General features: G+C 40.0%; 1 protein-coding gene across 2 annotated transcripts in view; it reads right to left on the reverse strand.

The window, feature by feature from the left end:
* Positions 1-27,371, reverse strand: part of CPB2 (carboxypeptidase B2) — a 60,401-nt gene that overhangs the window by 3,849 nt on the left and 29,181 nt on the right. The window contains exons 6-10 of one of the 2 annotated variants that reach the window (XM_068984786.1): positions 27,186-27,290; positions 19,059-19,169; positions 16,018-16,111; positions 5,562-5,764; positions 1,785-1,872 (exon numbers count right to left, since the gene is read on the reverse strand). In XM_068984786.1, the coding sequence (XP_068840887.1) occupies positions 1,785-1,872; positions 5,562-5,764; positions 16,018-16,111; positions 19,059-19,169; positions 27,186-27,290 (601 nt within the window). The remainder of the gene's footprint in view (positions 1-1,784; positions 1,873-5,561; positions 5,765-16,017; positions 16,112-19,058; positions 19,170-27,185; positions 27,291-27,371) is intronic. The other variant, XM_068984787.1, reaches the window with a different exon arrangement.

The raw sequence follows: 27,371 nt of genomic DNA on the forward strand, positions 1-27,371 counted from the left end.
ACAGCAAAAGGCAGAAATATCATGTGGACCAGTCTGGCCTCAGTTTGTCCTGGGATTGTCTGGAATCATTGAGGAAGAGGAGGAAGATTCTGAACTTTGTGGTAATAAAGCCTCATGTACTCAGGTAATTTATTCAGTATGAATGTTTTCACCCCCCCTGTAGATCATACCAGTTGAAGGAAATTCTGGGACTTCAAGTATATTATCTCAAAGCCTTTTTACATGCCATTCTCACTCCCTGGATCTTCCCCACACCTTTATTTGGCAGCCACTTGCAGGGTAGGCCTCACAGACATGTCACCTACCGAGAAAGATCTTCCTAGGCCACCTGGGCTAAGTTGCATCTCTCTCTGGTAGTTATTTTCAAACCTTTACACTTATTTAGGAGAAGACTCTTGAGAATCCCTTGGACTGCAAGGAGATCAAACCAGTAGATCCTAAAAGAAATCAACCCTGAATATTCATTAGAAGGACTGATGCTGAAGCTGAAACTCCAATACTTTGGCAATCTGGTGTGAAGAACTTACTCATTGGAAAAGACCCTGATGCTTCTGGGAAAGATTGAAGGCAGGAGGGGAAGGGGATGACAGGGGATGAAATGGTTGGATGGCATCACTGACTCAATGGACATGAGTTTGAGTAAGCTGTGGGAGTTGGTGATGGACAGGGAGGCCTGGTGTGCTGCAGTCCATGGGGTTGCAAAGAACTGGGCATGACTGAGCAACTGAACAACAGCAACAATAAATATGCTTATTTCATGTTCTTCATTATCACTGGGATTATACTATACTTTACTATTTAATTGTTTACATCAGAGATTGGCAAGCTTTTTCTGTAAAGAACCAGATAATTAATATTTTAGGCTTTGAGGGCCACGTAGTCTATGACACAGCTACTTAATTCCACTGTCATGAAAGTTATATAGACAATATGCAAGTGAATGAGTGTAGTGTGCTCAAATAAAACTATTTGTGGACGTTGAAATGTGAATTTTATGTAATTTTCACGTGTCACAAAATCTTATTCTTCTTTTGGTTTTCTTCAACCATTTAAGAAATAGAAAAACCATTCTTAGCTTACAAGCTATCCCAAAACAAGCAGTGGGCTAGATTCGGCCTGTGGATTATAGTTTGCTGATGGCTTGTTACATGCTTATTTTCTGTTTTCTCTTCTCTTGTCCCACCCCCCAGTTTCAAAAAGAGCAAAATCGTTTGTTATTCCCTCTGTGGATACAAAGGAATCCCTCAATAAATACCTCCCAGCAGAGATTAAGATATTTGTTAAGAACATGCCACATACCTGTTCGCATCAGCGTGATATAAACAAAGGATGTTCAACTCCAGCATGCCATGAGCTATACTCTTGGACACAGGTTGTCACTTAAAAGCATCTAATGTAAATGGCATTCCTAGATTTGTACAGTGTTCAACCTGCACAACCTTACATGGTGGCCTTGGGCATCTTAAACATTCTTTTGAACTTGTATGACCTTTTCTGCTTCAGTCAACTAATGTGATACCAATTCTATAATCCCTACTCCATAGGAAAGAGCATAATTTCTTAAGAGTCATTTTGGCTCCTTTTTAGTATGTGTATTAATGTAGCTTTGTTCAACAATGTCATAGCTATTATTCTTCCATTTCCAATTGTTATAATCCAATTGTTTTACGTGTGACCATGTTTTAAAAGATTCCGCTTAGAAAAATTAAATCCACACAGAAAAACCAAACACAAATTTCTTTAGTACCTCACAGCCCCCCAAGATCTGAAGAAGAAATACTTACATAAACTTTCTGAACCACTGCCATGTGTATATCTGATATTTCTATGAATATTCTCCATAGCGTAGACTGCTTCCTGGGCCACTAGAGACTGAAATCAACAGAATATGGAATTTCAGCTAATGTGCAACTTTAAAAGAAGATAGGTACACGTTTCTAAAAGAAAATCATATAGTACTTGAATCACGCTGTAGATATAAAGAAATAGAACGGTTGTTGTCAGGGGCTGGGGTGGAGGTGGGAAGAAAATGGAGATACTGGTCAGTTATATGGTGAACAATTTCTGAGGATCTAAAATATAGTCTGATGACTCTAGTTACCAATACTATTTTACATACTTAAAAGTTGCTAAGAGAATAGATACTAAGGGTTCTTACCACAAAAGAAAAAAGAATTATGTGAGGTGATGAATATATTAATTAACTTTATTCTGATCATTTCACGGTATATATATGTATCAAATAATCACACTGTACACTTTAAATTTACACAAAATTAAAAGTTATATCTCAATAAAGCTGAGGGAAAATGGTATAATGAAAAATCTGCATTTATCCAAAAGGTAGATTGAAAAGAATAAATTAACTTTTAAAAATGTTTTTCTGTTTATGGAAATCACAGTTGGGTGGCTTACAAACACAGATCCTTCCAATATAATAAAATTTTTATTGAATTTGAAGGAAAAAGAATTCTCACATGCCTTTTTAAGGAATTCATTTATTTTGTAAAACAAAGCCTACATAACAAAGTTATGCTGTAAGACATAACTATATTTCAAAGACAAACAACGAGGCAAAATTATCATCAAGCTTTAAACTCAGCTTCTCTAAACAATACGCACATCTCAGGTAATGGATGATTCCCTTCTCATCCTTCTCACACACTCTATTTCTTTTTTTGTGTAAAATGTGCAAAGACTCATCAAATAAAAAAGATTATATCCCTGGAGTGCAGCAAGATGGTAACTAAATTCACTGTTCCATTATTTTTGTTTCTAGTTTATGCAGATCTTTCTGAAACTGGCACTAGCATTATAGTATTTACTGTTGCGCCTTTGAATGACCCCAAGGAATATCAGTGGATATGATGCTGTGTCACCCCCTGCTCAAAATAAGTTTCAATGGAACTACATGATCTACAGAATAAAATGTAAGTTTATTCTGACATTCAAACAAGCCAACTGTTCTTCACAAATGGACCTCATCTGCTTTCTGAGGGATCAACTTCCTTTTCTTGCCCCTACATTTCCCTGAACGTAATTCCTGTGGGGAAGCTGTGGCCTCTGCTTAGAAAGTCTTCTCCTCCCTGTCCACTTATATAAATCCTATCTTTCAATATTGTCTGAAACTGTACCTGCTCCTTGACTTCACTAGCACTTTATCACTCCTTCTTCTTTACAGTATGTTACATCTTCAGTTCCGTTCAGTTCAGTCACTCAGTCGTGTCCAACTCTTTGTGACCCCATGAACCACAGCACGCCAGGCCTCCCTGTACATCACCAACTCCCAGAGTTTACTCAAACCCATGTCCATTGAGTCGGTGATGCCATCCAACCATCTCATCCTCTGTCGTCCCCTTCTCCTCCTACCCTCAATCTTTCCCAGCATCAGGGTCTTTTCAAATGAGTCAACTCTTTGCATGAGGTGGCCAAAGTATTGGAGTTTCAGCTTCAACATCAGTCCTTCCAATGAACACCCAGGACTGATCTCCTTTAGGATGGACTGATTGGATCTCCTTGCCATCCCAGGGACTCTCAAGTCTTCTCCAACACCATAGTTCAAAAGCATCAATTCTTTAGCGCTCAGCTTTCTTTATAGTCCAACTCTCACATCCATACATGACTACTGGAAAAACCATAGCCTTGGATAGATGGACCTTTGCTGACAAAGTAATGTCTCTGCTTTTTAATATGCTATCTAGGTTGGTCATAACTTTTCTTCCAAGGAGTAAGCGTCTTTTAATTTCATGGCTGCAATCACCATCTGCAGTGATTTTGGAGCCCCCCCAAAATAAAGTCAGCCACTGTTTCCACTGTTTCCCCATCTATTTCCCATGAAGTGATGGGACCAGATGCCATTTTAAGTCCTCAAGGTGGAGACTTTATCCCCTCACTCATCTGTTTCCCTCTGAATGAATTAATAAGGCCACCCTTAGCTATCCCAGTCAGAAGGGAGTTGTACCATCTGTGCCACTTATCTAACAGTTATTCCCTTGAAGAAGGGAATGGCTCTTCTTCCCAGTATTCTTGGTTGGATAATTCTATGGACAGAAGAGCCTGGAGGACCACAGTCCATGGGGTTGCCAAGAGTCGAAGAAGACTGAGTAACTAACACTCTGACTTTTCATACTATAGAGCAGGGTCACCAAACTCCGGACCACAGAGTAGAACCAGGCCACACAGCAGGAGGCGAGCGACAGGCAGGCTAGTGAAATTTCATCTGTATTTACAGCTGCTCCCCATTACTCGCTTTACAGCCTAAGCTCCACCTCCTGTCAGATCAGCAGTGGCATAATAAATGTAACATGCTTGAATCACCCCCAAAACTAACCCCCCCCACCGATCCCTGGTGACAAAAAGTTGGGGACCACTGCCTTAGAGCAGAGCAATCTGTACCATTTGCTAATGCATGAGCTCTCTAACCATATACTATTCTCTTAAAGGGCAGGACCCTATCCAGTGCTTCTTTCAGTGTCCATCAAACCAGTGTTTCACACGTAATAACTCAACAAACAGTTGTGATAATAGCAGTCCAAAAATAACTCAAAATCACATTAAATCTATTTCCAGATCATAATAAATATCCTCTCACTTCTTCAATCACCAATCAAGGAGCTTTCCTTAAAAATTTTCCCTTGAGAAGAAAAAGGAATCCTAAGTACCAAGTATGTTTCTGTTCTAAAGGAGTTATTTTTAGCAACTGCAAATAACTTTATGTTTGTCATCAGGAATCGCTGGCCCCTAACATGGCTATAGTTTATTCTGTTAAGAGAACCAGGACAAAACAAGTCAATGAGAAATAAACCACTACATAATGATCAGAACTTGGGCAAGAGCTAGAATGTTGCCATAGCACTTCCATTGACTAGAGAACATCTGGGGTGATGGCTTGCTCAAACCTAACCACAATCCATCAAGAACCCTTACATCCTCATCTTTCGTCATCTTACCCAAGCATAGAATATCTGCGACCAAAGAGTGGTTGAGGGACTAGCAGGCTGTGTAAGTCCTCTTTGAACTCACTGTACCATCCACTGCATTCCAAAACAGGAGGGATGGTCTTGCCTCAATGCTGAATTTGGAGTTGCTTTTAATAGGACCAAATCCCTGCAAGTAAGGGAGGTCAGTATAAAAGCAATTCCCAATGCTAATATCAGATCAGTAAGTATTGTGCCAAGACTTGACCTGTGGCAGGCTGGCATAGAAAACTAGTCACCACAAACAGACCAGTAATTCCAGAAAGTCTTGTCCTTGGCTTCATATGCAGGTCAGGTCAAGGTGGACTGGTTCCCTCCTGACATCCCAAGAGCTTGTCTGACGCTTTCCTAGGTAGCCCCTCTGCTGGACAGAAGTTCACGTCCTCAGAGGAAGGCTCAGTTCTTCACAATCTCTCAATGAACCCTGGCCCAGGGTGACTCTCAAAAGAGTTAGATCAAGATAGAAAGCGTCTGTCCCCCTTTGTACTCTAGGGGAGAATAGTTTCCCCCACAGTTTTCGATTCTTAAACTAAGTATTATTTTACTTATGAAATGCTAACAAAAAATGAATTAAGCAGCACTTACCAGCTCCTCATGGTCTTTGCTTCTGCTTCGGCTGTAGGAATAGGGAAACACTATCTTCTGGGAGTAGGAATGCATGCTGATATAAGCTTTTATGTGCTTGATATTTCTTCTCAAGAAATCAGCCACCGCCTTTACTTCTGGTTCCGACTCAGGGTAAGTTCCACAGTAGATTTCTGAGCACGAGGAACTTGAGGCACCCTCCCCTGGAGTGAAATCGATGGAGTGGAATTATAAGGGGCTACACTTCCTATTTATGACCTCCCTGGCAATGTATTCTCCTAATATCTCGGGAGTAACATTTTTAGATAAACGGATTTGGTTGAGAGCTCTAAACGTGTTTGTGACAGTGTCATCAATGCTGTGTACTCCCAATGCAGGGCGCCTGGAGCTCAGTCCCTGGTCAGGGAACTAGATACCACAAGCAGCAACTAAGAGTTCCCATACCGAAACTAAAAGAAAGGGAAAACAAAGAAACCACGTGCCAGAGTGAAGAGTGAAGATCCTTCCTGAGACAACAAAGACCCAGTGCAGCCAAATAGATAAATAATGTTTTTTAAAAATGTCTGTGTTTATTTTGAATTCAAAATTTATATGCCCTCATAGCAAACAATCCACCAGTTGTGGCCTATCTTGCTGTCTTGCAGCCTCAAGAAAGTGGCTGTGAGAATGTCAGAAACGCCAGCTCTGCCTCTGAATGTGTGGTTACATGAGAGAAAGAAGCCCCATCTTCTCCAATTATTGTAAGGCTGGTTTTTCTGATGTGTATAGTTTGGTTGCTCTTGTGCTCAGTTGAGTCAGATTCTGTGAGACACTTTGGACTATAGCCAGACAAGCTCCTCCGTCCATGGGATTTTTCAGGCAAGAATCCTGGAGTGGATTGCCTTTTCCTTCTCCAGAGGATCTTCCCGACCCAGGGATCAAACCTACTATGTGTCTTGCGTCTCCCGCACTGCAGGCAAATTTCTTACTGCAGAGCCATGGGGAAAGCCAGATGTGTGTAGTTTAAAAATCACTAATGAACATAGCCCACAGTAGAAAAGTCTCACTTGGGAACTCAGGTCTCCTGTCTGTGCTTCTTCTAACCTGCTAAAAAGATTAGTAAGTAAAATGGGATGGCAATATTTGGTGCCAGAATAATGCATGTCTATTCCTTTGAGAAATTAGAGTAAGCATCATTTTAGATGGCAGCCTGACTCTTAACACTTCTCTTCTCTGTACCTAAGTCAAGGGTTGGGGCCCAGGGAGCCACCTCTGTCCCCAAAGATTATCTCTTCTAGAAACAGTTTATTAGCCTCAAATTGCCTCCTTCACTTGTGTTCTGCCAATCAGAATCCCTCCACCGATAACTTGAAGTGGAAATGCAGTTTCTAGTTTCAAGCTGCTCTCTTGAAAACAAAGAAGATAACAATAACAGTGCCAGCTGACTTGCAAAGAACACAAGTTGTATGTCTGCTAAAACTTATAGGGAATATCTCATTCAATCTTCACAGCAAATCTATGAAGCAAATGCTGTTATTTTAGGAGATGCAAATTGGGCATTAGGGGTGGTAACCATTGTTTATAACAGATGCTATGGAGCATACTGTTAATCAGCCTATTGCTTGATTTCAATCTTGGCATTGCCATTTTATAGTTATCTGGCTTGGGTGATTTTTTTTTTAACCTATGAGTCAAAAGTTGATATAATCTAAATTAGTCTTTATAGAAAAGAATAATGGTAATTAAAGATGAGGCTTTAAATTGAACACCACTTTTAGACTTTCATTATAAGGACTGTCAGGAATTCCCATTCTATATAACATCAACAGAACTTACTTGGCCCTGCAGGAAATCTGACTGTCCATATGTTCTCTGGCTTCCTGAAGCAGCCAAGCAAGACAAATTCTTTTAATTCAATGGATGCTTTGCATTAAAAAAAAAAAAAAAAGCCACTTTTGGCACAACATGGGTATTTGGCACCATCAACTTCTAACAAGTTAGAAATTTTCATTTCAAATATATATTTTTTGGCTTTATTTTTAAAAATGCCATTTACTCTATAAGGCACTGCTAATTGTTAAGACTCAACAGTAACAACAACAAAAAAATTCTAATCTTCTATTTTGGCCCTTAAGCTGTTTATCCCCCACTTGTATTTCAATCAGTCTTCTAGTTCAGTTCAGCTTAGTTCAGTCACTCAGTCATGTCCGACTCTTTGCAACCCCATGAACCGCAGCACACCAGGCCTCCCTGTCCAGCACCAACTCCTAGAGTCTACCCAAATCCATGTCCATTGAGTCGGTGATGCCATCCAGCCATCTCATCCTCTGTCGTCCCCGTCTCCTCCTGCCCTCAATCTTTCCCAGTGCCAGGGTCTTTTCAAATAGGTGAGAAAGAGTAGAATTCTTGTACATGTCCTAACAGGCAAAACGATATTGAATTTTTTAAAACCTATCTATACTTTAATTTCTTTTCTCTATTAAATGGAAAAATCATGAAATCCTTTGCCCAGTGCCTGGCATATACGGAGTGTTCAGTAACTATTGTTTATCATCATTGTCGTCATCATCACATGGATTGGGACACAGAGAAGGCCAGTGTGCATTGCAGAGATGAGATGAGCAGAGAAAGGACCACTGAGTCCCCTAAGGTGCTCCAGGCCCAGTTTCAGTCTATTTCCAAGGTCTGCCTGAATCCTGGTCCTTGGCTTCCATTATCCTTACAGAGTCTGCCTTTCTTACTTAAGCTTGCTTGATTTCCTTCCTTTTAATGCAACAGAAACAAACTTAACGTTTGTTAAACATTCCCCTCGCACCCAAGGAAATGTTGTGCTCAGGTCTTTCCAAATATTTGCGTTAGTTTTTAATCAATAATGCCATTGGAAAAACCATTTTTGATAGTTGTTACCTTTGAATACTTTTATTTAACCCCATAGGTACAAGTTTATCATTTCAAATGTAATCAACATAAAAATGACTCGTGAGATATTTTGTGTTACTTTTTCATTGGAAGGGTCTGGTGTATATTTCACATTCATTGCACGTCTCAGTTTGGACAAGCCACATTTCTAGTGTTCCATGCCCACATGTGGCTAGAGGCTACTGTAATGAACAGTGTCGCCTCAGATTCTCATTTTGTGACTGTCTTTCTAGAGATTTCAAACTTTTGTTTGAAAGAGCCATCTAGAGTCAATCTGTGTTTCAGATTCTGTTTTGCCTTTAAATAGGGATGTTAATATGGACAAGCCACTTCATCTGTCTCAGCCCAAATGCTTCATCTGTACCAAGAGGTGCTTGGTCTTCCAGGTCCCTTCATGTTCAATCATTCTTTGATCTATAAAAAGTGGGATCAAAAAATACCTGGAATAGCAAACTCATTGAGACAAAAAGTCAGTTAGAAACCACCTGGGGCTCCTATGGGTGGTGAACAAGAAACTATTGTTAACGGTTTTAGGATTTCTGTTTGGGATGATGAAAAATTTGGGGAACAGATGTTGGTCATGGTTGCAAAAGATTGGGAATGCACTCAAAGTCACTGAACTATAGTTTTTAATGGTTGGAGTGGCAAAATTTTTATGTTATATAGGTTTTACTATGATTAGAAAAATTAAAAGGCCATATGGTCTCTAGGAAAATAAATACTTTCCATCGCACAACAGTTACAAAAACCTTGTAGTTTAACTTAACATTTCAGAAAAGGAGTAGAGTTGTTAAAAGAAGTTTGAGACTAGTTCAGTTCAGTTCAGTCACTCAGTCATGTCCGACTCTTTGCAACCCCATGAATTGCAGCACGCCAGGCCTCCCTGTCCATCACTGACTCCCAGAGTTCACTCAAATTCATGTCCATCCAGTCAGTGATGCCATCCAGCCATCTCATCCTCTGTCGTCCCCTTCTCCTCCTGCCCCCAATCCCTCCCAGCATCAGAGTCTTTTCCAATGAGTCAACTCTTCACATGAGGTGGCCAAAGTATTGGAGTTTCAGCTTCAGCCTCATTCCTTCCAAAGAACATCCAGGACTGATCTCCTTTAGGGTGGACTGGTTGGATCTCCTTGCAGTCCAAGGGACTCTCAAGAGTCTTCTCCAACACCACGGTTCAAAAGCATCAATTCTTCGGTGCTCAGCTTTCTTCACAGTCCAACTCTCACATCCATACATGACCACAGGAAAAACCATAGCCTTGACTAGACGGACTTTTGTTGGCAAAGTAATGTCTCTGCTTTTGAATACGCTGTCTAGGTTGATCATAACTTTTCTTCCAAGAGTAAGTCTTTTAATTTCATGGCTGCAGTCACCATCTGCAGTGATTTTGGAGCCCCCAAAAATAAAGTCTGACACTGTTTCCACTGTTCCCCCATCTATTTCCCATGAAGTGATGGGACCAGATGCCATGATCTTTGTTTTCTGAATGTTGAGCTTTAAGCCAACTTTTTTATTCTCCTCTTTCCCTTTCTTCAAGAGGCTTTTTAGTTCCTCTTCACTTTCTGCCATAAGGGTGGTGTCATCTGCATATTTGAGGTTATTGATATTTCTCCCGGCAATCTTGATTCCAGCTTGTGCTTCTTCCAGCCTAGCATTTCTCATTATGTACTCTGCATATGAGTTAAATAAGCAAGGTGACAATATACAGCCTTCACGTACTCCTTTTCCTATTTGGAAGCAGTCTATTGTTCCATGTTCAGTTCTAACTGTTGCTTCCTGACCTGCATATAGGTTTCTCAAGAGGCAGGTCAGGTGATCCGGTATTCCCATCTCTTTCAGAATTTTCTACAGTTTATTGTGATCCACACAGTCAAAGGCTTTGGCATAGTCAATAAACTCTCTAGCTTTTTCAATGATCCAGTGGATACTGGCAATTTGATCTCTGGTTCCTCTGCCTTTTCTAAAACCAGCTTGAACATCTGGAAGTTCACGGTTCACGTATTGCTGAACCCTGGCTTGGAGAATTTTGAGCATTACTTTACTAGCATGTGAGATGAGTGCAATTGTGCGATAGTTTGAGCATTCTTTGGCATTGCCATTCTTTGGGATTGGAATGAAAACTGACCTTTTCCAGTCCTGTGGCCACTGCTGAGTTCTCCAAATTTGCTGTCATAGTGAGTGTAGCACTTTTACAGCATCATCTTTCAGGATTTGAAATAGCTCAACTGTAATTCCATCACCTCCACTAGCTTTGTTCATAGTGATGCTTTCTAAGGTCCACTTGACTTCACATTCCAGGATGTCTGGCTCTAGGTGAGTGATCACACCATCGTGATTATCTGGGTCGTGAAGATCAGAAAATGAGTAGTTAAAAGAAATTTGAGACCAGAGGTTCTTACAAATACCCACTGTTGGAGACTGAATTCTTCTCTCCCCGTGTGTGCATGCTAAATTGCTTCAGTTGTGTCAGACTCTGTGACTCTACAGACTGTGGCCCAGCAGGCTCCTCTGTCCATGGGATTCTCTAGGCAAGAATACTGGAATGGGTAGCCATGCCCCCCTCTGGGGCATCCTCCTGACCCAGGGATCGAACCCAAGTCTCTTACCACTCCTGCTTTGGCAGGCAGGCTCTTTACCAGTAGCACCACCTGGGAAGCCCCACGCTACCCCCAATTCCTGTGTTGAAGCCATAAGACATCATGTGTTATATTTGGAGATAGGGCCTTAAAGGAGGTGATAAAGCCATAAAAGTGAGGCCCTGATCTACTATAACTGGCTTCCATATAAGAAAAAAGGAACACCAGGGACATATGCACACAGTGAAAAGGTTGTGTAAGGACAGAGCAAGAATGAAGCCATCTGCACGCCATGGAGAGAAGCCCCAAGAGAAACCCACCCTGCTGATAACCTTGACCTTGGACTTACAACCTCCAGAACTATAAGAAATACATTTCTCCTGTTTGAGCCTTCCACCCTGTGATATTTTGTTATGGCAGCCCAAGCAGACTAAGATATCCCTACCTCTATTTCTGTACTCCAAGGCCAAATTTGCCTGTTACTCCAGGTGTTTCTTGACTTCCTACTTTTGCATTCCAGTCCCCTATAATGAAAAGGACATCTTTTTTGGGTGTTAGTTCTAAAAGGTCTTGTAGGTTTTCATAGAACCGTTCAACTTCAGCTTCTTCAGCATTACTGGTTGGGGCATAGACTTGGATAACTGTGATATTGAATGGTTTGCCTTGGAAACAAACAGAGATCATTCTGTCGTTTTTGAGATTGCATCCAAGTACTGCATTTCAGACTCTTGTTGACCATGATGGCTACTCCATTTCTTCTAAGGGATTCCTGCCCGCAGTAGTAGATATAATGGTCATCTGAGTTAAAGTCACCCATTCCAGTCCATTTTAGTTCGCGGATTCCTAGAATGTTGACGTTTACTCTCACCATCTCCTGTTTGACCACTTCCAATTTGCCTTGATTCATGGACCTGACATTCCAGGTTCTTACGCAATATTGCTCTTTACTGCATCGGACCTTGCTTCTATCACCAGTCACATCCACAACTGGGTATTGCTTTTGCTTTGCCTCCATTCCTTCATCCTTTTCTGGAGTTATTTCTCTGCTGATCCAGTAGCATATTGGAGACTTACTGACCTGGGGAGTTCCTCTTTCAGTATCCTATCATTTTGCCTTTTCATACTGTTCATGGGGTTCTCAAGGCAAGAATACTGAAGTGGTTTGCCATTCCATTCTCCAGTGGACCACATTCTGTCAGACCTCTCCACCATAACCCGTCCATCTTGGGTGGCCCCACATGGATGGGTTAGTTTCATTGAGTTAGATAAGGCTGTGGTCCTTGTGATCAGATTGGCTATATTGTCACCCTGCTTATTTAACTTATATGCAGAGTACATCATGAGAAATGCTGGGCTAGAAGAACACAGGCTGGAATCAAGATTGCCAGGAGAAATATCAATAACCTCAGATATGCAGATGACACCACCCTTATGGCAGAAAGTGAAGAGGAACTAAAAAGCCTCTTGAAGAAAGGGAAAGAGAAGAGTAAAAAAGTTGGCTTAAAGCTCAACATTCAGAAAACGAAGATCATGGCATCTGGTCCCATCACTTCATGGGAAATAGATGGGGAAAGTGTCAGACTTTATTTTTGGGGGCTCCAAAATCACTGCAGGTGGTGATTTCAGCCATGAAATTAAAAGACGCTTACTCTTGGGAAGGAAAGTTATGACCAACCTAGATAACATATTAAAAAGCAGAGACATTACTTTGCCAACAATGGTCCATCTAGTCAAGGCTATGGTTTTTCTAGTGGTTATGTATGGATGTGAAAGTTGGACTGTGAAGAAAGCTGAGCACCGAAGAATTGACACTTTTGAACTGTGGTGTTGAAGACTCTTGAGAGTCCCTTGGACAGCAAGGAGATCCAACCAGTCCATCCTAAAGGAGGTAAGTCCTGGGTATTCACTGTAAGGACTGAAGCTGAAGTTGAAACGCCAATACTGTGGCCACCTCATGAGAAAAGTTGACTTACTGGAAAAGACCCTGATGCTGGGAGGGATTGGGGGCAGGAGGAGAAGGGGACGACAGAGGATGAGATGGCTGGATGGCATCACTGACTCGATGGATGTGAGTTGGAGTGAACTCCGGGAGTTGGTGATGGACCGGGAGGCCTGGCATGGTGCGATTCATGGGGTCGCAAAGAGCTGGACACGACTGAGCGACTGAACTGACTGACTGAACTGACCTCTATTTCCAGCTCCCACACAAACACACACACATATACACAATTTTAATACAGAGGAAAGGTAAAATGAACATAAAATGAGTAAGTAGGCTTTGCAGGACAGTGATGGAGACACAGATATAGAGAACAGACTTTAGGACATGATTGGGGGTAGGAGGAAGGAGAGGGTGGGATGTATGGAGAGGGTAGCCTGGAAACCTACGTTATCATATGTGAAATAGATAGCCCATGGGAACTCACAACAGGGGTCTGTAACAACCTAGAGGGGTGGGATGGGGAGAAAGGTGGGAGGGAGGTTCAAGAGGGAGTAGACATATGTACCTATGGCTGATTCATGTTGTTGTTTGGCAGAAACCAAGACAATACTGTTAAGCAATTCAATTAAATATACAAAAGAATTAAAAAAAATTTTTAGTTAATAAATAGGCTTGATATTATCATTTCCTGTTCCTAAGTGAGGTACTCTTTCAGATTCTTTACACTGTATTATAAAGGCACATTCTATTAATAGTTGTAGGGGCAAAGAAGAGATAAAATTTAATTCATTTTTTCTCACTGTTTTGCTCACAAAGTACTGAAGAGATGCTGGGGCACTCAGCAAAAAAAAAAAAAAGAGTTCCTTACTGTTATTTTTTGTTTTATTTGGAAAACTCTCGTATCTATAATATATTATTGCTGCTTCTGTTCCTGCTTTTAACTCTTGTGACATATAGTAATACAACCACAGGCCTAATCAGGGGTCTGAGACATTTTTTGATGACAATGACAGAAGATATTTTGACTACTTGGTTATTCAAATTAGGTAACATTAGTTTCACCATAAAAAACATTAGGTAAAACAGAGTAGTAAAAAAAAAAAAACCAACACCTTGCAGATAAAAGAAGTTTCAAAAAGGAACTTATATCTGAAGAGTGATTGTCAGACTCAGAAGAATTTCAGCAAATTTGAAGCCAAGCAGCCTGGCTTTATATCTGAGCTCTGTCGCCTCCTAGCTCTGTGCTCTTGAGCAAGGGACTTAACCTTTTCAAGTCTGGGTTTCTTCATCAGTGATGTGTAGATAATGAAACCCAGGGGATGAAGTATATAAACTACTCACCACTTAGCAACTGTCAGCTCTGTTTATTCAGAGGCCTTTGATAATTAGCTTCTGCTTCTCTGACTCCCTCCCCAGTTATCACTGCCTGTGGGGGTCTTCATGCTTCGGTGGGCACTTTTATTGGACAATCTTAATGATGGCTTTTACAAAGAAACCACTAAATGATTCCCTTGAGCCTGAGGCAGGATCAGCTATTATTTCCTGTGTTTTCTTACTATGTCTGTGGCTTTCTTAGAACAACTTACTTCATGCACAGATTCATTTGAATAACTTTTCTGAGACCTGCTCTGTGTGCCAGGTACTGAGCTAGGTAATGGATAATCGTCCCTACCCTCATAGAGTTTCTGACTGAAGAGGGAAGAGGAAATCAAGAAAAAAGTACTCTATTGTGAAGTTTTCGTATCTATTAGGTTGGCCAAAAAGTTCATTCAGGTTTGTCCTTAAGCTTTACTCGAATGAACTTTTTGGCCAACCCGATACATTGCGACAATGATGAAATTATGAGTTTTCACTTGGGCTTCCCAGGTGGCACTAGCGGTAAAGAACCCACCTGCCAATGCAGGAGACATAAAAGACATGGGTTCGATCCCTGAGTAGGGAAGAGCCCCTGGAAGAGGAAATGGCAACCCACTCCAGGATTCTTGCCTGGAGAATCCCATGGACAGAGGAGCCTGGTGGGCTACAGTCCATGAGGTTGCTGAGTCAGACACGACTGAAGCGACTTAGCAGGCGGCACTTCTTTTCTGCAGGAAATAGAGAGGGCCATGCGGCTATGACTGCGTGCGGTAAAGGAATGGGAAGAAGAGGACATTTCCATGGCCTCAACAGCTTTGCTCTCTCTGTATTGTCCTCATAGAGCCACACGCTCCCACTGTCAAAAATATAGATGCCTCCAGCTCATTGCTTAGCTTTGCAGTTGTTTCCTAAATGTAGCAACTACGAAATATCCTTGGAGGGTGGGCGAACTAACATGTACCTCCCTGAGAGCAGACAATGTTCCTGAAAGCCCAAGTCAGTGTTCACTGAGCACTGTAACTCATTTGAATCAAGGAACAAGGAATTCCTACTGTGCTGAATACAAGTTTGTCTTTATGATATTCACGAAAGAAAGAACTTAAGAAGGCGAATGGTAACAGGGAATGCAAAATGTTTTGGGACTTCCCTGGTCATCCAATGGTTTGGACTCTGTACTTCCATTGCAAGGGGGCGCAGGTCTGATCCCTGGTCCTGGTCGGGAAAACAAAGATTTCACAAGCCAAACAAACAAACAAAGGTTTTGCGACACTATAGAAGTAAATATTTTCCTAAACAATTGAAAACGAGAGGTACCCATCCAACTCTTGTCTTTGATATCCTCATAATGAATGCTATTGGTTTATGAAAGTAGGAGATTTAGTGGTCAATTCCTTATGATTCTAGAGAAAAAGAATTTTAGAACTTTGAAGCTAGAAAGAACCTTACAGAACTGGTCCAACTGCCTTCTTTTAAAGACGTGGCTATTGAAACAAGGAGGACAGGGTAAGGATGTTCTGCTGATTTTTGCCAACCTTCACATCATTGCATTTAAGCAAAAAGTTTCTGATTTCAATTATTTCCGATTCGGATAGTCCTCCCCTCTAATTAGCTTGAATTAATGGGTTTTTAGGAATACCGCCTTTTAAATGAAGAGACGTTGCTAGAAATTAAGCAAACAACCTACCACACCAGTGTTTGGAGGCAAAGTTCCTGTTCAGGTCTGTTCCGACGCAAGCATTTTTTTCATGAAAAGAACGATTCTTTCTCCACATTCGATCCTAAATAAACAAAACACAGATTACCGGAGCATCCATGTTTGCGGTTTAGGAAAGACGCCACGTTTAATGACAAAGTGGACGGTGTCGTGTTTCTCTCCTTTAACCCCATCTCTTCACCCGGTCACTGTCTTCACAGTATTTCTTGCATGGCCCCTGTTCTATCCAGGTCTTAATTGGGTTCACTCAAACTTGAATCAAATGAAATGGTGATATTTGATGATTATTAAAAAAAAAACGTCAGCTGGTTTTTGTAGGCTGCTTACTGGCCTTCTTGTTAAGTCTTGTTTCCTTTAATTTTACTCATTGCCATTTTCTATCTTCTGTTGTTCTAAGAAAAGCAAAATAACTTGGTGTTTCAACTCAAAACTATGAGTCACGCATTTCTTTTTTTTTTAATTGAAATGTATTTGACATACAACATTGTATAGATTAAAGACGTTCAACATGTTCATTTGATTCATTTACATATTAGGATTACTACTGTCGGGATAATTAGCACTTCTAACCCGTCACATTAATTCTCTCTTTTTTGTAGTGGAAACGATTAAGATCAAGTCTTTTAGCAAGTTTGATGATGATAATACAAGGTTGTTGAATCATGAGTTTCGGTGCTCTCTTTCGATTGAATTCAACACTCACTTAAAACCTACAGGAAGCAGAGCTGTGAAAATACCTCTAGTTTGATGGTGCCTGTGATCGTAGTGATTCAACTCTGGTTTCTAAATGTAAAGCAAAAATACCCCATTGGGTTCTTGGGGTAATCTGGGTATTTAATCTTGTAAACAGTTGCATAGACTTTGTTTGAGTTCTGGGTCGGGATGACATGGTACCCTCTTCCCTATTCCACCAACCCTTCTGCCCAGCCTCCCAGTCTGTTTCCAACCCCAGTCCTGTGATTCTGGCAACAGTTGCTCTGAGGAAATTGGGTTCTCATACTTCAGGAGTTAATTGGCAGAGTTAAGATACAAAAGACGGTTGCAGAGGAAAACTAACTAAAGTGTGGCTGAACTCCACTGGGAGTCCAGTGAAGGCATAAATTTATTGTAATAGCAATCTATAAATGTGACCATTTATTGAACTCCAATTTTATGTTAGATACTGTACAAGGTATTTCCCATTTACTTAGTTCAGGGTTTGCTCATTACCCCCTAAAGACTTTTGTTCACGGTATTCATCTTCCCGGAGATGACTTTTTCATCAATCTCCTTCACCATTCCCATCTCTTCTGCTTAAATTAACCGCTACAGAAAATATTTCCTGTATAATTCCTTATGTTTCTAATCACTGCAATTATGCCCATTTCCCTGAGTGTTTAAATATGCTATTCAAGTATGTTTTTCATATATGTTTGACTGTTTTTATAATTAAAAAATTTTTTAATTAAAAATTATTATTAGAGTTTAGTTACTTTACAATACAGTCTTTTTCTTTTTTTACACAAGAGTTAATTTATTTCAACCAACATTAATAACTCAGAAAATTGAAGTTTTTATATGCTTGCACTTGCACACATGCACACCTATGAATAAACTCAAGCAAGAAGTTTGCAGAAGTGTACAGGCCAGAGTTTTTATGTGCTCCTCATTAAATTAGAAAGGACCGTACTTCATATTGCTTGAGTAATTTTACGTGAATCATGATGCTGTTGGATTAAAACGGTTTCCAGTGTAGACAAGACTGAACAAGATACTCCTATATATGTGTTCATGATTGAGTTAAAGGATACTAGGATTAAATTTGCATATTGGTTAGTGTGCAATTCTGTTCTGATGCACATTCTGTTAGAATACCATTCTAATTCTTGCAATTCATGATTTTTATAAATCAAAATACCATCCAAACAACTCCTAGTAAGAATGAACAGATGGGGGCACCGTGTATCAAGGTGGCTAACATCAAAAAAGACGTAAAACCAGACCTGCACCACTCTTGCTGGGAAAACACCCCATCACAATGAAGTAGTCTTGCCAAAAAAGCCAAACCTGCATCGTCTTTATCTTCCAGAATTCAAATATCAAGTTTCAGAAAACACAGAGGACAAAGGAATGTGTTAAACCACAACATGGCAACACAATGAGTAAATCCAGGCAGGAGACTCTCTTCTTCAGTGAAATAAATTGCAAGGAAATAGAGAAAAAGAGATATGGGGAGAGAATCTATGGATTAAAATAAAAATAAAGGCTATAAAGCAATCACAATATATCAACACCATTTGGATCCTTAACCAAAGAAATGAACATTTTTAAAAAGCTGTGGTATGATCGGAAATTTAAATACTGATTAGAAATTTTATGATAGTAAATAATTATTGTTCATTTTTAGGTATAATTGTATTTCTATTTTTTAAAACTTCAGTTAGATACATCCTGAAATATTCATTGATGAAATGATATGGTATCTGAGATTTGCTTCAAAAGGATATGGGTAAGATAGAAGGGGGAGAAGGCAATGGCAACCCACTCCAGTACTCTTTCCGGAAAGGTCCCATAGATGGAGGAGGCTGGTAGGCTGCAGTCCACGGGATTGCTCGGAGTCAGACATGACTTCACTTTCACTTTCACGTATTGGAGGAGGAAATGGCAACCCACTCCAGTATTCTTGCCTGGAGAATCCCAGGGACGGGAAAGCCAGGTGGGCTGCTGTCTATGGGGTCGCACAGAGTCAGACACAACTGAAGCAACTTAGCAGCAGCAGCAGCAAGATAGAAGGGAGTTGGGGATACAGGTGAAAAAGATTGGCCATGAATTGATGCTATGTGATAAGTACATCAGAGTTTACCATACAATTATTTCCACTCATATATGTTTGAACTTTCCCATAATGAATTAAACAAAATTTTTTTCATAATAAAACCATTATGCTGGGATCCAGGATTCTATGAGTAATTCTGTCGGTGTATCCTGTATGCTCTAAAGGAGTGTATTTTGTTTTCTTTGCCTTCACCTACCTTTTTCCATGTGTAGTCATAACCATCCACATTAACCACTGGCATTATATAGAAATCCATGTTCTTCAGGAGATTGGTATGCATCTTTTCTTTCCCATAGTAATAAGTTACCTGCAGATTAAACCAAGTATATTTGATAATGTATCTTTTATCTCCTTCTAAACTTAGCCTGTTTCTTTTTTTTAATTGAGATATAATTGACACATAATCTTGGAACAACACAGGTTTGAACTGTGTGAGTCCACTTGTAGACATTTTTTTCAATATTAAGTACTAGAGAACTACACAATCTGCAGTTCATTGAACCCACAGATGCAGAACTGTGCACAGATGGAAAGTCTACTTATAAACACATATAAACTTACGTGTGGATTTTTGAGTGTATGGAGGGTGGGTGCGCCTAACCACTGCATTGTTCAAGGGTCAACTATATTAGGTTCAGGTGTATTACCTAGTGATTCAATATTTGTATATATAGTGAAGGAATCACTGCAATAAGTCTAGTTAATATCCATCTAGCTAACATTCACTAAACTTGGTCTATGGTTTTTTTTTTTTAATTTGACATTTAGATTTGCAGATTTAACTTTCAGGAAGAGTATTAATTCCTTGAAAAGTCTAGACTTAGGGTACTATGCTGACAAGTGATGGTAAATGTCCTGGACATGGGACAACTTGTCTTCCTATTTAATGGAGTCAGAAGACAGAAATATGTGTTTTCTAAAACTTCCTTCAAGAAACAGAAGAATTATTTATTAATACATAAAGCCTACCACAAAGATTTAAGGAAACAAAACCTAGATATATTTCCACTCTTTTTATAGTAATCTCCATCAGTCACCACTTAAACTAACCTTGTCTCATTCCCAGACATATCTAGATAATATTTTCTGCATTGTCTTATAAGTTGTGAGCTAAATTTTTGCTAGAATTGAGTGTATTTCCCAAGCATTCAGTCATTTGGCTTTAAAGTCAGTGGTAGCTTTTCCTAGGTACTGACTACAAGTTTCCTATCAGACATCATCTGACCCTGCTCTTCTGTGCTTTAGATTCATACCCAGCTAGGGTCACAAATTTCACATGATCCAGGGACGTCCACATTCCAGTGACTAAGAAGCTAACCCCAAAATGACCAAACATAGATGCAGAAGAACCACAAAGACAGATTTCAGGTAGTTAAATGATTTCATCTGGTGATCTTAGAGGTAAAGGACCTGCCTGGCTAATGTAGGAGCCGCAGGAGCCACCGGTTAGATCACTGAGCTGAGAAGATCCCCTGGAGAAGGATATGGCAGCCCACTTCAGTATTCTTGCCTGGGAAATCCCATGGACAGAGGAGCCTGGTGGGCTACAGTCCATGGGGTAGCGAAAGAGTCAAACACAACTTAGTGACTAAACAACAACAAAGCTTTGGCATCAATCCTTCATTTATGGTAACACTGCTGCATTTAAATTCGTGGATTAATTCACAATTTTTTGCTGATTTAAACTTTACTCAAAAGACTGTTAAGAAACATTTTTCATTATTGGTAGAAGAAAAATGTCTCTTAAAAAAATTGAAGTATAGTTGCTGTACAGTTTTATATAAGTTAACAGGTGTATAATACAGGTTCACATACACCCGCAAAGGAAACCATCAACAAAACAAGAAGACAACCTACTGAATGTGAGAAAATATTTGAAAATGATATGATCAATAAGGGGCTAATATTCAAGAAAAATGTCTTCTAAATCTTACCTTTGCTATAGGTAAACATTACCATTTTTCTTTAAATATTTAAAATACTATATCCTTATTTCCCTAGGACAACCATAATAGTCAAATTTAAATTATTTGCTAGATATGATCATTCCCATGTTATAGAGGAGGCAACTGACATTTAATATTATTAAGTAATTTGACCAAAGTCACAAAATTCAAGCCTGAGATTTTCCTCAAAACAGTGGGAAAAGGGAAAATGAGTAGGGAAAAATAAATAAATAAATAAATAATTTGCCATAGGTAACCATTTAGTAAGTGGTTACTTACTAAATGGGAGAAAGGAAAGAAAAAGTACAAGTTAATTTTTAACCCACTATAGGTCAGAAAGGAAAGCTTCATGAAAAGGAACCGGTTTTATAGAAAGAAAGAAGCAATATTTTAAGTAGTTGAGCAACTAATGAAATCATTTTTATGCTACAAATTAGTAAATTTATGTTAGAGTCATTTTTTTCAAGAATAATGTAGCATTCATTATCAGAAAAAAATTAGGAGATCTTATTTTCTTTAAAATGTGAAAGTATCATTTTCATTTCTACAGTGGTTGCTGAACTTTTAATAGGTATCTCATGGTCAGTTTCTTTGTCTTTTTCACTCTCCTTATTTCCTTCCTACTTTAGCAATGGTTGGATGGAAGTCTTTCAGCAAAAAGTTAGTCTCTGAGAGAAGATCAAATATTAGCCCGGAAATTCGTTTAATAAGCAGGGCTCCAAACAGAAGGGGTGAGTGAGAGCTGAAATACAGCCTCTACTCTGTGTGTCAAGCCCTACCCTCATGTGGGGCTGCAGCTGGAATCCCAGAGGAAGGGGACCTATTTTTTTAAACAATTTATTGAGATATTATTCATATACCAGAAAATTCAGCATTTTAAAGTGCACAGTTCAGTGGGTTTTATATTTCACAGAATTAAGCAACCATCACCACTATCCAATTATACAGTATTTTCATCACCACCCCCATCAATGTTGCTGTTGTTTGGTCACCCAGTCGTGTCCGACTCTGTGACCCCGTGGACAGCAGCACACCAGACATCCCTGTCCCTCACTATCTACCAGAGTTTGTCCAAGTTCATGATCATTGTATCAGTGATACTGTCCAGCCATCTCATCCTCTGATGCCCTCTCCTCCTTCTGCCCTCAATCTTTCCCAGCATTAGGGATTTTTCCAGTGAGTCATCTGTCCACATCAGATGACCGAAATATTGGAACTTCACTTCAGCATCAGTCCTTCCAGTGAATATTCCCTTAAGATTGACTGGTTTGATCTCCTTGCTGTCTGAGGGACTTTCAGGAGTCTTCTCCAGGACCACAGTTCGACATCATCAATTCTTTGGCATTCTGCCTTCTTTATGGTCCAGCTCTCACAATCCCCATCAACACCAAAAACTCCCTTTAGGAGTTACCCCTTTCTCCCTTCTCTTCCCCCAGCCTCTGGCAACCATTAATCAACTTTCTGTCTCTGTACATTTGCCCATTCTAGACATTTCATGTAAGTGGAATAATAAAATATATGGCTTTTTCTGTCTGACTTCTATTTCTTAGCAAAATGTTCTCAAGATTCATCCATGTTATAGGCTGAATCAGTACTTCATTCCTTCTCATTGCTGAATGGTATTCCATTATAAGGATATGCCACATTGTATTTTTCTGCTCATAAGTTGATGGACATTTGGATTGTTTCCACTTTTTTTTTCAATGTTTTGGCTGCAGCGTGCAGCATATGGGACCTTATTTCCCCAACCAGGGACTGAATGGTGCCCCCTGCTTTAAAAACGTGGAGTCTTAAGCACTGGACTGCCAGGGAAGTCCCTGTTTCTAGTTTGGGACTTATGAATAGTGTTGCTATGAACATTTGTAAACATATGTGTTCAAATCTCTTGGCTGTATACCTGAGCAGAATTGCTGGGTCAAATGGTACCTCTACGCTCAAACTTTTGAGGAACTGTCAAACTGTTTTCTAACATGGTTGCCCCATTTTATGATCCCAACAGCAATGGATGAGAGTTCCAGTTTTTCCATACTCTTACCAATATTTGTTATTTGCTATTTAAAAAATTTTGCCATCCTATTGGGTAGGACGGCTTCCCTTGTGGTTCAGCTGGTAAAGAATCCGCCTGCAATGCAGGAGGCCTGGGTTCAATCCCTGGCTTGGGAAGATCCCCCGGAGAAGGGAACAGCTACCCACTCCAGTATTCTGGCCTGGAGAATTGCATGGACTGTATAGTCCATGAAGTTGCAAAGAGTTGGACACGGCTGAGCGACTTTTACTTCACTTCACGTCACTTCACTTCATTGGGTATGAAGTGGTATCTCTTTGTGCTTTTGACTCACATTTCCCTAATGACTAATGCTGATGAGCATCTTTTCATATGCTTATTGGCTATTTGTATATCTTCTCTGAGAATTGTCTTTTCAGATATTTTGCCCATTTAAAAACTAGATTTATCTTTGCATTGTTTATTTGTTAAGGTTATTTATATATTTTGGATATGAGTCCCTCATCATTTATAATTCGCAAAGATTTTCTCCCATTCCGTGAGTTATCTTTTAGCATTCTTGATAGTGTCCTTTGAAAAGCAGAAAGGTTTTTATACCATTCTCCCAAATTTTGATAGAGTCTCATTTATCTCTTTTTTCTTTGGTTGCTCTGCTCTTGGTGTCAGATCTAGTAGTTTGTTGCCTAATCCAAAACCACAAAGATTCACTGCTTCTAAGTTTTCTTCTAAGATTTTTGTAATTGTAGCTTTTAAACTTAGGTGTGTGACCCACTTTTAGTCAATATTTGCATATGGTGTGAGATAGGAGTCCAGATTCTGTTTTTTTTTTTTTTTTTTGGCATATGGGGAGCTGATTGTTTCAGCAATGCATGCCCCCTTTTGATTCTGCACAAGGGCACCACCGGGACTGATGGTGAGCCTCTTCAGGTCTTCGATTAAAGAAGATGACAGTCCAGAGCAAGTGGGAATTGGTGACAAACTATGGAGCCACAGCAGAATGAAACCAGTACCTCAGGGGAGAGGATTAGGAAAGGGAGAGTAGAGAGAAACTGCAATAAGCAGACTTCTTAATGCCTGTAAGTGGAGATGTGGGCCCCAATGGAAGGATGACCTGAATGGATTAGTCAGGTAACTAATCGGGATCCTCAGGACCTGGGGTATTTTTCTGATTGGCCAAGGGAACTTGGTAATGGGGCAACCTGTGTTTCCTTCAGGCCTGTGGGGATTAAGGGTAGGGTTATATACATAGACATAGAAAATAAACTAATGATTACCAAAGGGGAAGTTGGGGAAGAACAAATTAGCAGTTTGGGATTAACATATACACACTGCTGCTGCTGCTGCTGCTGCTAAGTCGCTTCAGTCGTGTCCGACTCTGTGCGACCCCATAGACGGCAGCCCACCAGGCTCCTCCGTCCCTGGGATTCTCCAGGCAAGAACACTGGAGTGGGTTGCCATTTCCTTCTCCAATGCATGGAACTGAAAAGTGAAAATGAAGTCACTCAGCCGTGTCCGACTCTTCGTGACCCCATGGGCTTCAGCCTTCCAGGATACTCCGTCCATGGGATTTTCCAGGAAAGAGTACTGGAGGGGAGTATCATTGCCTTCTCTGAACATACACACACTACTATCTATAAAATGGATAACAAAGATCTACTGTATAGCACAGGAAACCATACTCAATATTTTCTAATAATCTATAAGGGAAAATTATCTGAAAAAAATGCATATAAAACTGATTCACTTTTCTGCGCACCTGAAACTCACACAACATTGTAAATCAACTATGCTTCAATAAAAGAAAGTGGTTGGAGGGGCTTCCCTGGTTGTCTACCAATCGAGACTCTACACTTGTAATGCAGGGGGCCCAGGTTCGATCCCTGGCTAGAAAACTAGATTCCACATGCTGCAACTAAGAGTTGACCTGCCACAACTGAAAAGAAAAAAATAAAAAACCCTGCACACCAAAACTAAAGATCCCAAGTGCAGCAACTAAGACCCAACACAGCCAAATAAATACATAATCAGAATATTTTTAAATAAATAAAAACCAAATGGTTAAAGTCATATATTTTGCTGAAAAAAACCTACCTAAAATAAATAAAATATAAAACAGGGAGGGATAGTGAACCAATGAAGTTGCTCAGTCATGTCCGAATCTTTGCAATCCCATGGACTGTAGCCTACCAAGCCCCTCCATCCATGGAATTTTCCAGGCAAGAGTACTGGAGTGGGTTGCCATTTCCTTCTCCAGGGGATCTTCCTGACCCGGGGATTGAACCCAGCATTGTGGGCAGATGCTTTACCGTCTGAGCTACCAGGGCGAAAACAATATTTTTAATTAACTTTGTGAATGATGTTGTTACTTATAAAAATATTTTCATATCTGACATTTATCCAGTTATTTATACTTCAAAAGTATGCCATCTAGATATTTAATCATGATCCTGAAGTCATGTAACCTCTCTCTATAAGCCTTAAAATTCTGACTTGGTGTACTTTAACTGTGTTGAAAGACACGATTTTTTAAAATAACATTTTCAACCGAGTTGAACATGTTCATGAATCTAACTCTTTACTATGAATTTAATCTGTGTATCACGGGGCTCTCCAAGCATATGTTTTCTGATGAGTTTTCACAGTAATCTATAAATATATTTACAGTTATGGTTCTATATCTAGTGAATGAATCACTCAGTGAGGATGATCGCTACAGAAATAATGTCTGACACACAAAGACAACACATAAATGTTCATTGATGGAATGATTCACCAGAAAGATAAGTAATATAACTGAAACCACTGTCTTGCAGTTAAAAAAGCAAAAAACAAGAATAAAAATGAGGAGCAAGGGTGGCAGAGGAGAGAGCACAAGAGCGAGTGAGCAATTAGAGGGCAGGAGATAAAGGCTTGACTAATTCCCATCCCGTGACAGATGATCACTCAGCTCTCTTTGCCTGGGGGACACTGAAGCTTTGTCTTTCTTATAATCCTAGACAAGAATAACAATGCCTGCCAACAAGTTAACCAATAACCATTCGACAGAGAGTAAATCTGTACATAAAAGCATATAAGACATTTTGAATGGAAGATTCTGAAATAAGCTATCTTGCTCATGACCATTAAAAATACAACAAAGAGCTATCCAAGTCCCAGTGTGTGGATGAATAATTTAGACCTTATCCAATGGTAAGAACCCGTTTAACCCAATAGTAGGTACTGTTTAAGTCCTCTTCGGACCCCAGAGTTGTATTTCAGTCTAAACCTGCAGCATTAATTTAAATTTCCAATGCAGGAAGTGGATGTTGAGCACTGATTAAGTGGGCCAAAAAAATACAGTTATAGGGAACAGAAAAGTGACTTTTACTGTTTTCATTTGTTATATAGATTTATAGTCATTATAATTTTTACCATTATGACATACTCTTTGTTTCATACATGGATTTTTTTGATGACAAGGCCTTCTTTAGGGACAAAAGTACCTACTGCTATATATGGAAAAATATATAATCTGCTCTGTAATGGGGTACTTTATGTTCAGTTTCTAAGAGCAGAATATGGCAAAAGATATATGGATAATTCAAAGCAACAGAAAAAAATTAATTGGGACTCAACTGCTTCAGTTCTTTCTTTTAGTTAGTAAATGTATTACAACTGCAGGTGTGTGCGCTCAGTTGCTCAGTCATGTCCAACTCTGCAGTCCCATGGACTGCAGCCTTCCAGGTTCCTCTGTCCATGAAATTCTTTGGGCAAGAATACAGATGTGGGTACACATTCTCTTCTCCAGGTGATCTTCTCAACTGAGGGATCAAACCCAGGCCTCCTGCATTACAGGCAGATTCTTTTACCATATTAGCCACCAGGGAAGCCCTCCAGTGTTTGCGTGCTTAGTCACTCAGTCGTGTCCAACTCTTTGTGACCCCATGGATGGTAACTCACCAGGCTCCACTGTCCATGAGGATTCTCCAGGCAAGAATACTGGAGTGGGTTGCCATGCCCTTCTCCAGGGGGCCTTCCCAACCCAGGGATCGAACCCAGGTCTCTCACATTTCAGGCAGATCCTTTACCATCTGAGCCACTGGGGAAGCCAGGGTTTAGTACCAGCTGGAAATGTAGAAAAGATAAGGCAGATAATCTTTAGGGTAATTTAAATGCTTAAATTCATGGTTCTCAATATGCATGAAAGTCACCTAAGAAGCATGAGATAATTGTAGATTCCCAAGTCGCAACCCCAGAGATTTCAAGGTGAGAATTCTAGGAGGTGACCTAGGAAAACGCATCTAATCAACAAGCCAGTTGACTCTACTGCACGTGGTCTTAGGCCACATCCTTAGGCCACAGCTCTGGGCTTTAAGAGAATGTGAATACTCACAGAGCCTACAAACCACAAGCAGAAAGCAGGAGAGATCCACTCTCTGGCATGGATTCCACAGTCAATCCACATGGCATGTTTGGCCCTTTGTTCTTTTTTAGAAACCTGCTCAGAGAAAACCAAAAAACAATTAAGAAGAAGCTTCAGGATAATAACTTCCTGAATAATCGGGCTTAGATTTCATCC

The sequence above is a fragment of the Capricornis sumatraensis genome, chromosome 12 (assembly GCF_032405125.1).
Source record: "Capricornis sumatraensis isolate serow.1 chromosome 12, serow.2, whole genome shotgun sequence".
Lineage (NCBI taxonomy): Eukaryota > Metazoa > Chordata > Mammalia > Artiodactyla > Bovidae > Capricornis > Capricornis sumatraensis.